General features: G+C 39.7%; 1 protein-coding gene across 1 annotated transcript in view; it reads right to left on the bottom strand.

Annotated features, from left to right (window-relative positions):
• Positions 1-484: 484 nt before the first annotated feature.
• SPTBN5 (spectrin beta, non-erythrocytic 5) overlaps positions 485-14176 on the bottom strand; it is an 89996-nt gene continuing 76304 nt past the window's right edge. Inside the window, exons 54-67 of the mRNA XM_083864565.1 lie at positions 13482-13686; positions 12608-12802; positions 11368-11523; positions 10654-10871; positions 8866-9055; positions 7897-8073; positions 6858-6962; positions 5265-5876; positions 4219-4290; positions 2596-2682; positions 2108-2199; positions 1860-1945; positions 1285-1420; positions 485-696 (exon numbers count right to left, since the gene is read on the bottom strand). Of these exons, the coding sequence (XP_083720691.1) occupies positions 522-696; positions 1285-1420; positions 1860-1945; positions 2108-2199; positions 2596-2682; positions 4219-4290; positions 5265-5876; positions 6858-6962; positions 7897-8073; positions 8866-9055; positions 10654-10871; positions 11368-11523; positions 12608-12802; positions 13482-13686 (2506 nt within the window). The 3' untranslated portion in view covers positions 485-521. The remainder of the gene's footprint in view (positions 697-1284; positions 1421-1859; positions 1946-2107; positions 2200-2595; positions 2683-4218; positions 4291-5264; positions 5877-6857; positions 6963-7896; positions 8074-8865; positions 9056-10653; positions 10872-11367; positions 11524-12607; positions 12803-13481; positions 13687-14176) is intronic.

The following is a 14176-nucleotide window of genomic DNA, read 5'->3' as shown; positions in this document are numbered from 1 at the left end:
CTGGTAGCTTCATCCAGAAAGAACTGACAAATAGAGAATTGTTGGTTAACGTGTTGTAAAAAGTAAAGATTGTGGAGACCACAAAGCGCTGTAGGAAGTGTATAACATTTCCTTTGGCTGCACAGACCACCCAAGCCTCTTAAATCTCTTCTGTTGATATCTGCAAATCTACTTGCACATGGCTGTAGTTAACTCACAGCTTGCACCTCAAGCTCTGCTCACTGCTCCCCATTCCTGTCTCACAGAATGATTTCACTTGTGCAGTCTGACTTGAAGGTCCCCCTGCCCTTTGGTATAGTACCTTGGCATAGATAACACTTGGGTGATAATGGCAAATGACAAAGTTGTTGTACCCGCAGAAGTATACCAGATGCAATCCTGTTTAATTATATTTAAAGATTTTATGAGATTAAATACATAATCTTAAAGGTTCAGAGGGAAGTGATTAATTTAAAACATATTAATACATTTCCAGAGGCCTGAGTTAAGTTATAATTATCTGGAATTCATTGAGGCAAATGTCATTTTTCTCTTCCTCCTTTTAGTAGAGATGGAAGCAGTTTTGGTTTATTTCCACTTTCTTCTAGGCTTCGGGTGGTGATTGAGGCTCGTGTCACTGTAGGTCCATCTTCCTTAAAATCTCTGGAAAATTCTGCAGACTCTCTCTCTGGTTTGATTTTGAAAGAAGGTGTTCTCCTACCAAAAAAATGCAACATCAGAAAATCAGGTATAATCTAGAGGTGTTCTAGTCTATATATGTAAGGACTCATTAGGTGTCCACCTCAGCAGCAAAAGTCTGCCCGTGAGACTAGGATTTCACATCATAGCCTGTAAGATTTGTACAGACTCCAAATGCAAAGAAAATTGATTTAAACAGACCAGTTTCTGAATTTGGCTGTGGCTGTGTTTTCCTTGTCTGTGTCTCCCCTGAGCCTCCCTTCCCCAGTCTCAACAACCCCAGCATCCTCAGCCTCTCCAGGTAGGATCTCCTGGTAGGGTCTGTTCTCCAGACCCTTCTCCAGCTTCATTGCTCTTCTCTGGACACACTCCAGTTTTCTTGAAGTGAGTGATTCACAACTGAACACAGCACTAGAGGTGTTGCCTCACCAGTGCCAAGTACAGAGGCACAATGACTGCCTTGCTCCCGCTGGCCACATTATTTTTGTGACATTAGTGACAGAGGATCAGGACTTTTAGACCTCAGGGCAGTCTCTTGGTAGGTGACTGCAACCCAAGCACAAACAGCACTGACATCTGTTCAGCTTTGCAGCACAGAGCCCATACCTCACGAGTGAGCTTTTGCTGGTTAGTTTTTCAGCAGAGTCCCTGTCTGGAAAGTCCCACAATCTTTTCTGGGAGGTCTCTGTGTTTGAAATGAAACTTTGTGCCATCACTGTAGCATGGGATCTGTTACCGTGTCCTACAGAGTCAAAAAAACCAACAAATAAAAAGTAACATTAGAAGTCCTCTGAGCATCATAGTTAGAATTATGCTATAGCTTCCTTCCCAGTAAGCCACTACATAGAGAGATATCTAGAAGAGATCAAGATTCAGAAGAAAATCTGTTGATCAAATCCCAAGCAGATCCTTAATAAAAGGATGATTACAGCCCCATATCCCTACCAGAGAATAATTCGATGTTGGCCACAGAACAACTGACATTCAGCTTTGCAAGTCACTCTGGATAGCATTTCTTTGCCAGAAACTAAATCACAAGATGCAGGTGACGTGTATTGCTTTCTTACAGAGGCAAAAAGGATGGCTCAAAATGCCCCAAACTAAGGACATCTTGTCATTCTCTTTCTCTTGCCATCACTTTCTAAAAGGACAGCTCATTCTTGAAGGAAGTGAGAACATACCTATATTATTCTGTAGTGATTGCAGCCAGTCCTCCATCAGTGCCTGAGAAGGTGCTGCAAAGAAATACTCTGCCCCATCACTCAGCCTGTAAATAAGGATACAGAAAGGTGAATTTTAGTCAGTTTTGCCCTATACATTCTGTGCTTGTGAGACACTTCAGTTATGCCTCCTAATAACATGCAGCCTTAGGTGACTGTGGGCAGGAAGCTGCCCAGGTTTTATTTGTGACCTTCTCTGTAAGACTCACCGCAGCATGAAGGCGTTCTCTTTCCTGGTGTAATTCACCAGCCTCTCACATTTGGCACCAGCAATGTTGAGGGACAGGACTGTGGATACGTTCTGAAGGGGGATAAAATTAAAACAAAATGTCTTCTGTGTCCTTTCTGGTAGGATTCAATTCCATACCAACCTGCGGGTGTGTAGTCTGCCTATCTCTTTATGCTTCTAACTTTAATTCTAGGACCACTGAATTGGATGAACCACAGGGGAACCATGGACGATTGCATTCTATCTTGAAGGCAATCCTTTGAAAAGATACACCTTAGAAGAAGTATCTTTGAAAATTTCTGGAAGCTTATCAGTCTGTTTTTAGTTGTATCAGTTGAATAATTGCTGAATTTTCACTCTGCTGACATTTGAAAATCACCCCAGCCCCAAACCAAGGGGGACATTTTAAAATTAATTTTTACATATGTACATACAAAGTTTGCTAAAAAGATTTAAAAAACAAATTACCTTAGTTGCTTCTTCGTCATCATTATAGAAATCAAGCTTTAATCCATCAAGTTTTACATAGAAGGATTTCCAAGACCTTGAGTGTGGCTACATGAATAGAGATGGTAATAAAATTCAGTTGTGAAGTATATATTTTATAAGAGTAGTGAAATCTTTCACATGCAACTTCCACAGGAATCCAGGATCTGTCGATATTATGATCACAGAAGTTCTCACAGTCATAGTTATCTCTTAGAAAAACAGAATCTGCTATAGTTTCTATGTGAGTGGTTCAAGAAAGGGTCTCTGAGCCAGAACTGAACAAAGACATAACCTGGTTCAAGCAAGCTCTACACCATGTGATCAGCAACATCATGGAAGGTGAATAATTAAAGTTCTGTCTAATTTTTGGTCGCTAAAACTCCATGTTTTTCCTTAGCTGGAACACTGGCCGCTGCCTGGTGCACAGAGACTACTTTTATCAAGTGTGTTTTTACTATCTAATGTGGCTGCTGAATTCTTCTTCATTTACTCAACTAACACCAATGGAATCCTACTGAACAATGTGCTAAAGTAGCAGCTATTTCCAACCCCAACTATGTACCACTGAAACTTAGCCAAGTGCTATGAGACTCTTCTTGATGAAGGATCTTTAACTTATATTCATATTTTGTTATGCCAGTGAATAAAGTTGATAATTTGGTCATTCAGCAAAAAGGAAGGAAACAGTTCTGAGGAAGGTAAGTCATAGGTTTTCTTGTTGGGTAATATGGAAGTTCAGTATCTCTGAACACTAAATTCTGTGTGCCCAGAAGTGAAGGAAAACTAAATTTCTCTTCCAGAAGATGAAGTCCTTACCAGATTCACTTTTTAAAAGAAGTCTTTCAAGTTAAAAAAATCAGAGGAAATAATCCATGGCAACGTGTTTATGTCCAAACACCCAGCAAACATTGCAGAGTCTGCAGAGTGGTGGTGAATATTAGAAAATATTAGAAAATTTCCTGGCCTGTCATGATCATTAGTCTACTGACTTGGAGTGATATTATTTCTCAGGATAAGAATTTTGATTTCAGCTTCATTCAAACCTATATTTAATAAACCAATTCTTCAAAGATAAACAGAACCTTAATTCTGTTCTAGCACAGCTAGAGATTACAAATATTGGGAGCATGAGATGGAGGGCTTCTACTGCTGACAAACTATCACAACCTCATACAGGGTCATGAAGCTTTAGGGTTTTTTGTGGTGTGGTTTTTTTTGGTTGTTGTGGGTTTTTTTTTGGTTGTTTCATTTGGGTTTTTTCCCCCCAATTCAGCTGATATATTGAAACCATTGATGATATATTATTTATAATTAGGAAACTGTAATTAACATGCTCATACAGCCTAACTCTGGTTTATAAATCCATTAACTGTAGACATGTGATTCTGGTGACAGGCAAAAATTCCATTGTCTCTTTCTCTGAGAGATGAGGTACTGCCAAAGCCAGTGGACAGTTCCTCATGCATTTTAGGGATAGCTGAAGCAAACCCACACTACTGAGCTCCTTTTTCAGCAAGAGCTTATCCTGAAGAAGTCAGACCAGATCTGGACTATAACTCAAGGAATAATGAAATAACTCAGAGTGATGGCATTTATTTCTACCTGTTGTCTTCGCGGAAGGAGCTGGTCTCGCTTCTCTAGGAAACCCTCCATGTTCCGGAGACTTGGAGAAACCTGAGACATACAAGAACATTGCCTCTTAACATTAAAATGGCCCTTGCCTATGCTAAATTTCAGAATGTCTTTTTTAGATAAACTCTATGCAAAGAAACTGATCTCTGGTTCCTCTAGCCTTTGCACTGACAGCACAGCTGAAAAGCCTCACTAGGTTGCAATCATATCTTTGATGGACCACCTAAACAAAGATAATTCAAATCCTTCTCAAACAATTTACTTATGGAGTTTGCGTTGTCATAATGTGTTAATTAACTAATATTATTTTTATATTATCACATACATTCTACAACTTAAATTGTTCGAGTTATTCATACCACCTTCACAATTCCTGAGCTACATCAATGTATAGTGTTGTACTGGTACACTTGGGTATGTGATGAATGTGCTCCTCTCAAGTGGAGAGGAGCAAAAGGAAACAATTTTATCTGCCAGTGAGTTAACAGTGAATTTTCTGCCAGGGTGAGCAAACAGGAGTTGTTGGTTCTAGTCTTGCAGCTGGTCAGCTCTTTGACAAGTGTGCCATGAAGTCCTGCCTCTCTCTGACATCTAAACAGAGTGGACACTAAGCAGTGCCACCTCACAGAGAGAATGTAGGTAAATCATCCTCTTTGTGGGACATTATCCGTTTTTAAGTGCTCTGCTGAGTATTCAGCAGCAGGAATAACCTCTAGTTCAGGAAAAGAAAAAAAGAAAGCAATATAGTTGTTAAGACCTAGGCTATAAAACTTAGCAAATTAAAAGCAGTTTTAAGCTGTACATGGCTGCCTAAGTCAACTGTCTTTGAGGAAAGCATTTGAATTGCAAAGGTACATAAAATGCTTCTTGTTTGAACTCAGGAGTGTTGCCCACCAGAATGCCCACTGTGTGATGCTCTTTGTGACTTTCGCATAGAACTTCCTGTTACTGCCTTACTTTAACTAACACAGACTAGTGGTTTCGTGAGGAGAGAACCAGAAATTCCTGAGACTTACCGAAGATGTGTTCCTTAATCTCTCCCAAGAGTAGCTAGACAGCAGTAAGTTTGGTGAGTTATCTAGTGACCTTTGTCCAGGCTCAGGTGGCGCTGTTGTTAGTTTGGTCTGCAGGCTGGTGAAAGAGGAGCCTATAGCGCCTTTTTCCTGAGGAGATGTGTGGTCTGTGGCTTGTGATTCTGACAAATTGCTGCTGTGTTGCTGACTTCTAGGAGTAGGAGATAAAGGAGAGTCTAAAGAACTGTCACTTTGCAAAGATGCAGCTTGTGGGCCCATCGTCTTTGGTGTAGCTGGAGGGATAATCTCACCAAGCCTTGTCTCAGCTTTCATTTCTGTTTTGTTGCTGCTCGGCACTTCAGGGACTTCTGAGGAAGTGAATTCTTGGAACCTTGGAGATTTTTCAACAGGGGAGAAAATAGTTTCAAGTGGGACCCTCCAAGACACGCTGTGTGTGGGTGGCAGTGGTGTTGTGCTCTTTATGTCTGTCACTTTTGGTGGTGGATTCCTTTTGTCAGATGGTTTTCTTCTCAGAGATGGAACTCGTACAATTTTGCCTTTATCCTTCTGCTCACTTTCTTCTGTGTCCACTTGTTTCAGAAGATTCATCTCTCTCTGTAGGACAACAGTATTACATTTTAAAAATCACCTTCATGCATTCATGAATACTTACCTAAGAGTTTATTTTTTTATTGTTTTAAGCAGGAACAGTTTGTCAAATAAACTGTCTCCTGGCACTGAATCTTAAGGCCTGTACTTTCACTGGCATTCTTAGAGTTAGCTCTGAATCTCATTGCTATATGCTAAGCATTATTTTGTTCCCTAAATCATGAATACTAATGGCAGTTAACCTCAAATATGGTGAATTCTGCCCTTATTAAGTTCTCTGCAGGCTGTTTTGTTTTAATAAGCTAAGGAGAAACTGTGCTCCTCTTCTTGTGGCACTGCTTCTTTAAGTTTTCTGTAAGAACATTGAGTATCCAGGGTTGTTCTCATGGAAAATTTTGGAGGGAAGGCCATTCGTCCCTTCACTTAGCCAATTTGCAAATCACTGATTAAAAGACAGATTAATTTTCAGCCTAAAGTCAAACAAAACTGTTATGTTTTTCTTGTTATTTCAGGACAATAATTTTAAAAACCTCCCCCAAAATGGAAAAGAATCTGAGAGACTCACTGAATATCTTTGGTATTTAACACAACCTATTGTAAAAATCTTAAGCCAGAAGGAAAAGGCACTTGTCTGTGCCTTGGTCTCCATTTATTTTCAGCCCTTTGCTATCCTCTTTCACTTTCAGGGGGCTCCAGCTCCCTACTGAAATCCCGAATGAAACAAAATCTCTCCATCTGTGTAGCAAGGGACCACCCTGTTTCTCACACTCTTTTTGCTGGTTCTGGCAGAAGAAAATTTCCACTTTTCCCCTACAGCTTTTTCAAGCTAGTTGATTTCTTTTGACCCACGTATAGGTCTTGCTCTGTCTGAAATATTTCTGCTTTGGTTACTCATTTACCCCATCTCTTCCATGGAGTGACATCCAAACAATGAATGACCCACATCATCCTGTTTCATGCACAGCTCATCAGTGTCCTACTACTCACCTTAGTTTTCCTGCTGAGCTGAGCAAATTTCTCCTCCTGTGCTGCAAGCATCTTCTCAAAATCGTGGTGTTTCTTCAGTAATTCCTCTACTTCAGACACTGAGTCCTAAATGGAAAAATTACAACACACAGAAGCCCAAAATCAAGTCTATCAGAAGAGATTATGCCAAAGATTTTCAGATTGATCCATTCTATTTAGCCAAGTGAGGATTCTGAAAATGTTGTAATTGGATGTCTAAACCTCTGTTAGTGTATGAAAAAAAAATCTGAATTTACATTTTTAAAAAGGTCTGTATCTTGCAGTCTGTCTGCTTTGTAGGAGAAGAGCTCAAGTACCAACCTTCCCTTTTCTGCAAGGCTAGGTAGTACCAAGGCTTCCAGTTATAACTGTTTATGTGGAGATTGAGTACTTGGATTCTAGCTTGTGCTAGACACAGAGATTGTTCCTGCCCTACAACAAATGCATCTGAAACTTCTTTCATGTCCTCTGCTTAGTTTCTGATACCCAAGCTCATGACTTTGTTTTCCAATCTTATAAATTATCAGAAGAGAGTCAACAATGAGAAAAAACCCAACAAAACAAACAAAAATATGGATGCTTGTGTTTAAAAAGGAATTTACAAGCTAGCTATCAAGCTGTCTGTGTAAAACATTCTACTACTTAATGGGAAGAACAAAGTGGGAAAAGCCCCTTTTTTTCTCCTTCAAGGTGGGGAAAATCCCTTTTGAAACAGGCTCTCAGCAAGACAGGGAAAGTTAAACCTTCTGCAAGTTATGTGAAAAAATTATCTGGAATTCTTCCAAGACTTCTATCACCCTCTGGAAGCCAACTCTTTCAGAAGCCCATCACCATGTCAAATGCAGCAACAGCCCTGGGCTCATTTCTGCAAGAGAACAGAGCTCCTGCCCTTTCTAATCTCAAGGGCACATTGCTGTTGAGATTGTGATTAATTTCAGGCCTGAGCTGATCCATGAACCAGACCCTCTGCATATGCTGAGAGGCAGACAGTGCTCAGTAATGCTGCATGGTTGTTACTCACCCCATAGGAGGGATCTGAAAGAAAGCTCTCCTTGGCAGCCAGCCACGCTTCTGCTTGTTCGAGCTCTCTGCGGAGCAATTGGATCTCCCAGTTTTCTTCATATAACACTTTCCTCATGTCCCAGCTCTCCTTTACCTTCTTCATCAGCTCTGACAGCTCTAACAGTTTTTCTTCAATCTAGAAAAAGAATATTTGTAATGCCAGGAGTTGAAAAATCCAATCAGACTTTCACAAGACAATCAACTATCATGTAATCTGCCTTCATGATTTAGAAGATGACCTCTACGTAATTTTGTGGTGTTAGCGTAATTTAGAAAAGATGTCTGAGTCCTCTTTTTTCCTACTTGAATTGATTTGGCATGCCAATTATGTAGCTACATAATACAATTTTAGGCATATTCCACATACTGTATGACAAATATTCTGCCATGTGATTTGCCAAGATGAAACTTTATACCCAGGCAGCTTGTACTACAAAACTAGTGAGAACCAGAAGATTCAACAAATGCATGCACTTATGGCAAGGCAACAATGGAGAGACTTCAACTGTGGAAAGTTTTTTTGTACTTTCTACAACTGAAGTTATGTAATCTTGCATAAATTCTGAAGATGGTTTCGATGGTGTGATCTCTGGATCTACAGACAATGTCTTGGGCAAAGTCTAAAGATACACAGATAACAGAATCACAGAAATTTTAACATTCTTGCCCCTTTGGACATTTCTGAACAATTAGATCTCTTCTGGTGAACTCAGGGACATCAGCAGTGCAAGATGATGCACTGTGATGTAGCATAAGAACTTTAAAATGCGTTTTTTTTTTCTGTATGTCACATGAAGTGTGTAGTTTTAATAGTAAAGAACCTGATTGTCCCGGTCAGTTCTTCTGTTCTGAGAGACAAAGTTGCATCTCTTGTCTGTTTCATGTCTTTGTTCACTCTTGTTTGTAAAATATTTAACTCTCAACACACCTCTACAGACATGAAATGTCCATTCTTCATCAGGTCCCCTCCTGCCCGCTGCATTTCTTCATATTTCAGCCACTGCTTCTCTATCTCACGCTTGTATTCCTCATGGCGCTTGATGAGCAGCTCTGCTCCCAGGACATCATTTGCCAGCTCCTCAGAAATCACCAGAGCATGCATCTCGTTGGCCCAGGCCCTACAGAACAGGCACAAAGGGTAAAAAGAAAATGAATCTGAGTCTGTTGGACATATCCCATGGCTGTGGATACATGTATACAGACTTTTATTTGCTCACAAAATATATTAATATTGTCCTGATTTTCCTGGGATAGAGTTAATTCTGTTCTTAATAAATGGTACAATGCTGAGTTTTGGATTTAGTATAAGAATAATGTTGACAACACACTGCTGTTTTGGCTGTTGCTGAGTAGTGCTAACCCTAAGCCAAGGGCTTCTCGGTTTCCCAGGCTGTCCCAGTGAGGAGGTGCACAAACAGCCCAGCAGAGGGGAAACACAGCCAGGACAGCTGACCTGAACTGGCCAAAGGGATGCTCCATACCATAGGACAACATACCCAATGTATAAACTGGGGGGAGCTGGCCAGGAGGGAGCAATGGCTGCTTAGGGACAGGCTGGGCATCAGTGAGTGGGTGATGAGCAATTGAAATTTTGCATCAGTAGTTTTTGAGAGGGTTATTTTCCTTTTTTTTTTTTAATATTATTTTTCATCATTAGTATTATTATATTTTACTTTTTTTCAATTACTAGAGAGTTCTTATCTCAACAAATGAGTTGTGTTTTTTGTTTGCTTGTTTTTAATTTCTGATTCTCCTCCTCATCCCACTGGGAACCTGGGAGAGTGAGTGGCTTGGCTGTGGAAGTACTTAGCTGCTGACTGAGGGGTTAAACCATAGCAATATACAAATACATTGTTGAAGGTTTACTCAAACATCTGGGGGATTTATAATATTCCCAGTGCTGTTTCCATACATAGCCTATTAAAAAATACAGATGTAGATCTGCATGTAACAAAGCATTGTGCATTCAAATTTTCAGAAAGAACTAACTGCAATTGCCTAGGCTACACACTTTAATGGTGTTTTTATACATTGTAAAGGAACACAGAGACTTTCAGATGCCCACCAAAACCTTACCACCACACATGAAAATATTTCATAGGCACAAGGAGCGCTCATGGAAAGAAGCATATTGATAGATAGTTCTTAAGAAACATTTTCTACTCCATAACTATCAACTGGCACAAACTAATGCATGATTACCTGAGCTCAGGATCTATCCCTTAGCATAATAAATGTCCAATAGTCAGTAGTAGCCATTTCACTATCTCTGTGTTTCTACTCCTGTCATAGGTGAAATCTTTCATTACCTATTCTGGGAGATGAGTGCAGCTGCTTTGACTTTGAGAAAAAGGGGGCACTAGTATACAAATTACCATCTGACCCTATCTTCCTACAGAATCAACAGTATTTTTGATTGAAATTGTGAAACTGCCAAATTTATCCACAGGGATGGAATTCTCCAACACCGTTTAGGAATTAGTCTATAAAAAGTGTCTTTGTCATGCACACTGTGCTGAGATGTCATGGTCACCTCTGGTAAATTCTGTGAAGTGCTGTTGAGGAAATGCCATGGATTATTATTCAAAGAGATTTGAAAGCAAGCTGCAGAGCACCTGGGGCAGGAATCAAATAACTAACAGCTATAATTTAGAAAATTCTATATAGGAAAGACAAGAAATAAGGCCCACTGCCAAACTCAAAGGCCTGTACATACATCAGCTCCCTGCAGTCATTGAAGTAGAGCTGGACTTGTTCTGCCTGGCTCAGTCTTGCCTTCCTCTCCAGAAACTTTTTGTCCAAGTTTTCCCAGCACTGATCCACATCTGTGAGTCTCTCCATGATGTTTTCCTTAACTTCAGGGTATGTGCGGCTGAGGTGCCAAGCGTCTCCTCGAATCCGTTCCAGCTCTTTCATGATGACTCCTAGATCTCTCTGGAACAGAGACAGAGTGGATTATAAGACCAAGTCACTACTTAGTCACTACTTATCAAAAGTGGATTTAACGATGATGCATATTTTTTCTACCCTCTGGCTGTACAGAGACTGGAAGTATGAATGCTTCTTAATTTTCCTTTAATGCCTTATTCATCATCAAACATAAAAGAAACTTCTCTAGACACAAGACAGATTATTTTGGTAAATGTGGAGCTAAAGTTTCCTATGGTTCAGCTGACGCCTTTGCAATTATAATAATAGCTTGGAATAGATTTTAGAACAGAAGGTCATCCTTAAAAGCAAAAGCATTAATAATATAATATCGCAATGTTAAAACAGGAGGAAAAGGTCCTCTTCTCTGAAAGAAGAATATTTAAGGGTGCAATAAATTTGTATTGCAAGCAAGATGCTTGAGAGGGATCAGTTAAGAATCAGTCTCCTTAATTTGGCCATCTATGCTTTTCTGCTACTGCTTCATCACAGATCCTCTTACCTCTACTCCCTCAAGATGGCTGAGAAGTGTCTGTACACCTGGAAGATCATACCCATAATCTTCTATATCCACCACTGCCTCTTTCTCCTGCATCCAGCCCTTTACCTCATCCACATCATGGTCATACTGGTGAACTTGACGGGCTGCTTGTAAGTTCTGGAATAAAGAAGTGATTTAATGGTAATACTCTACAGCATTTTGTGTCTTCAACATGAAAAAAAGTAACCCTAATAGGTCATAATGCAATACAAGATGACTGGGGATTTTGGTAGGGAATGAAACATCTCCCCCATTAAGTCACCTGAAAGTGAGGTGTTAACTTAATTTCCCCAAGTTCTTTTGGACAATGGAAAGAAACAGATGTCTCCAATTTATCCCTACATAAAAAGAATGATCAAAATAGAGAGCATGAGTTGCCCTCTAAAAGTAGGTCTCTACACCACAGAATTTGTCTTAAAATACTTCTTGGAATAAAGATCTATACTGCAAACAGTGAAAATAAAAGGAATTAAGCAAAAATCACGCTTTTCTGAAATGAGAGGTATAAAAAACCTATTCTAATACTAGTTTATAGTCAAACTCTATAATAACAATTGTTATACATTTATTTCTGCTAACAGACAATACTGGGCTTGAGCTACCTCATAAGCAACAGGTCATGCAACAGTAGTGAAAAAAAAGGATTGAGGATATTTGATGTTTTATATTCTCCTTAATATCTTTGACTGCAGTTTCCTGAGAGGGAGTGAGCAAATTTAACACCTAACTGCTGCCTAAAGGTAGGGGGTTGGCTCTGTGTCCTCCATCACATTCTCTTCCATATGCCTTCTTTGATTTCAAGTAGCTAACTCAGAAAAAAGCCTGGAGAATTTTGATCATGTTTAGCAAACTGTTAAATAAATAGTTCCAGAAAGAGACGGATAAGTGGCAGAGCCAGACTGCTGTTAGTGGTGGTAAACTGTTGGATTTGCTTTGTTTTTCAGGAAACTAGATTTAGCAGTGAATTAAGGAAAACAATTACTCAGAGCTGATAAGTATCTTTCAAGTATAAGCCTTGCCTGGAACAGTAGGGTAAGCAGTGGCTATAAAGGGAAATGAATCTAGAAAAAATTGAATAGAATGTACTCATTACTCATGTAAACCTTGTGTTTCAACACATGAGCAATGCACTGGTTTGGGAAGGAAAGGACATGGGAGACTGCAGGGAAATCAATGCCCCAGTTTTTCATGCATTTCCTACCTCTGTCCTTAGCTGAATGGCATTGCATAGTGTCTCCCACATTTCATTGATTTGCTTTGTTCTCTTCTGGATAACATCCATCTTGCTGTGGCCTTCCTTATCCAGTTTAGATGCCAAGTCATTTAAGGAGACAACTTTGGAATGTCCCAGAGGTTTCATCTCATTTATAAAATCATTAAACTTTTTCTCCAGCACCTGCAGAATAAATGGGGACACAAATTTAGATAAAAGACTTTCTGCCTACCTCCATGTGAGAGATGGAAGGAATCGCTTTCTCTGCTCTGTATAACACAAAAGTTATGCACTGCAATCTACAAGTGCAAATTGTTTGACAAATCCAAATGATCTGGAGTCAGAAAAACACATCTGTTGTCTTGATCATTTAAAATTTTATGTCACACCCTGACAAGCAGAAGTTGCCCAGATCAAAAGCTAATGAACAGAGCTTGTCTACATATGCAGCAGTTCCTAGGAGGAGTGGACACTACTAACTATACTTCCCTGCATTGTGTGCCCCAAGGAGAAATTTATCCTTCAAATCAGCAGCAAGAGATATGAATACTGCAGCCCAGTGTTTTTGACCATAGTCAAATTTTTTACGACCTGTCAAATTTATAGGGGCAAGTGTGCTGATCTCACCTTACTCCAAGAAAAGCTAACTTTCTGATACACCTGATTTTCTGTTGGAGGATGCTACCTCAGTGAGCCTTGTAAAGCAGACAGAAGCCAGTCTGAGCTCTTGCTGTAGAGATAAGAGATCTGCTTAATTTTTGTCACAATAAAATGCTTCACTGTCAGCAGCTACACAAAAATTGCAGCAAATATATCCCTGCTTTGCCACACAATACATGCAACACCTTTTACTTTCTTTTACCTCAACATCATCTAAGTCCTGCCCATAGTCGTCGGACTCTGCTACAGACAGTTTACTGGAAAGCCATGCGTCCACCAGCTGGAATTCTCTTTCAAACTGATAGAGCTGGAATTGTTCTTGCAGCCGTTTTCTCTGGGTGTCAGACTTCTGTAGGAGAGACTGATAGTCTGCTAGGATTCCCTGGAGCTTTGAAAGTATTACTGAACTGGAAAGAATAAGAAGCAGAAGGTATGTCTTTGTTTTACTGTTATTTTTAAACACTGTTTTTTTCTGATTGGTTTAATTTGCAACCCCTTTAAAATACAGAATAAACCAGATAACATCATGGAGTGAGTTATACTGTGCCATTAAAGCCAGCTAGCTCAGGAAATTAAAGTATGTCATACAAATGGCTGCTCTTTTCCCATCCTCTTCCCCAGATATAAAAACAAAGTTTCAATGAAAAACAGTGAACTATCAGGAACATTAATTTCCTTTTGCCAGCACGGTGGTTTTTAAACATTTGTGGTAAATTAGAACTAGATAAGAGTTCCTGGGAGTAGACAGTGGACAAAGAAGCTGATCAGCATTAATTGGTCTGTTGTTTAAAAAATAAAACAAACAACCCTCATGAAAACATTAAAACAATCATCAAGCTTTTGAGGAGCTCAGTGTGTGTGATGATGATGATGGAGGGATGGATGATCCTTGAAGTC

Source organism: Zosterops lateralis (assembly GCF_965231275.1).
Source record: "Zosterops lateralis genome assembly, chromosome: 6".
NCBI lineage: Eukaryota > Metazoa > Chordata > Aves > Passeriformes > Zosteropidae > Zosterops > Zosterops lateralis.
This window is presented reverse-complemented; position numbering and strand designations above follow the sequence as displayed.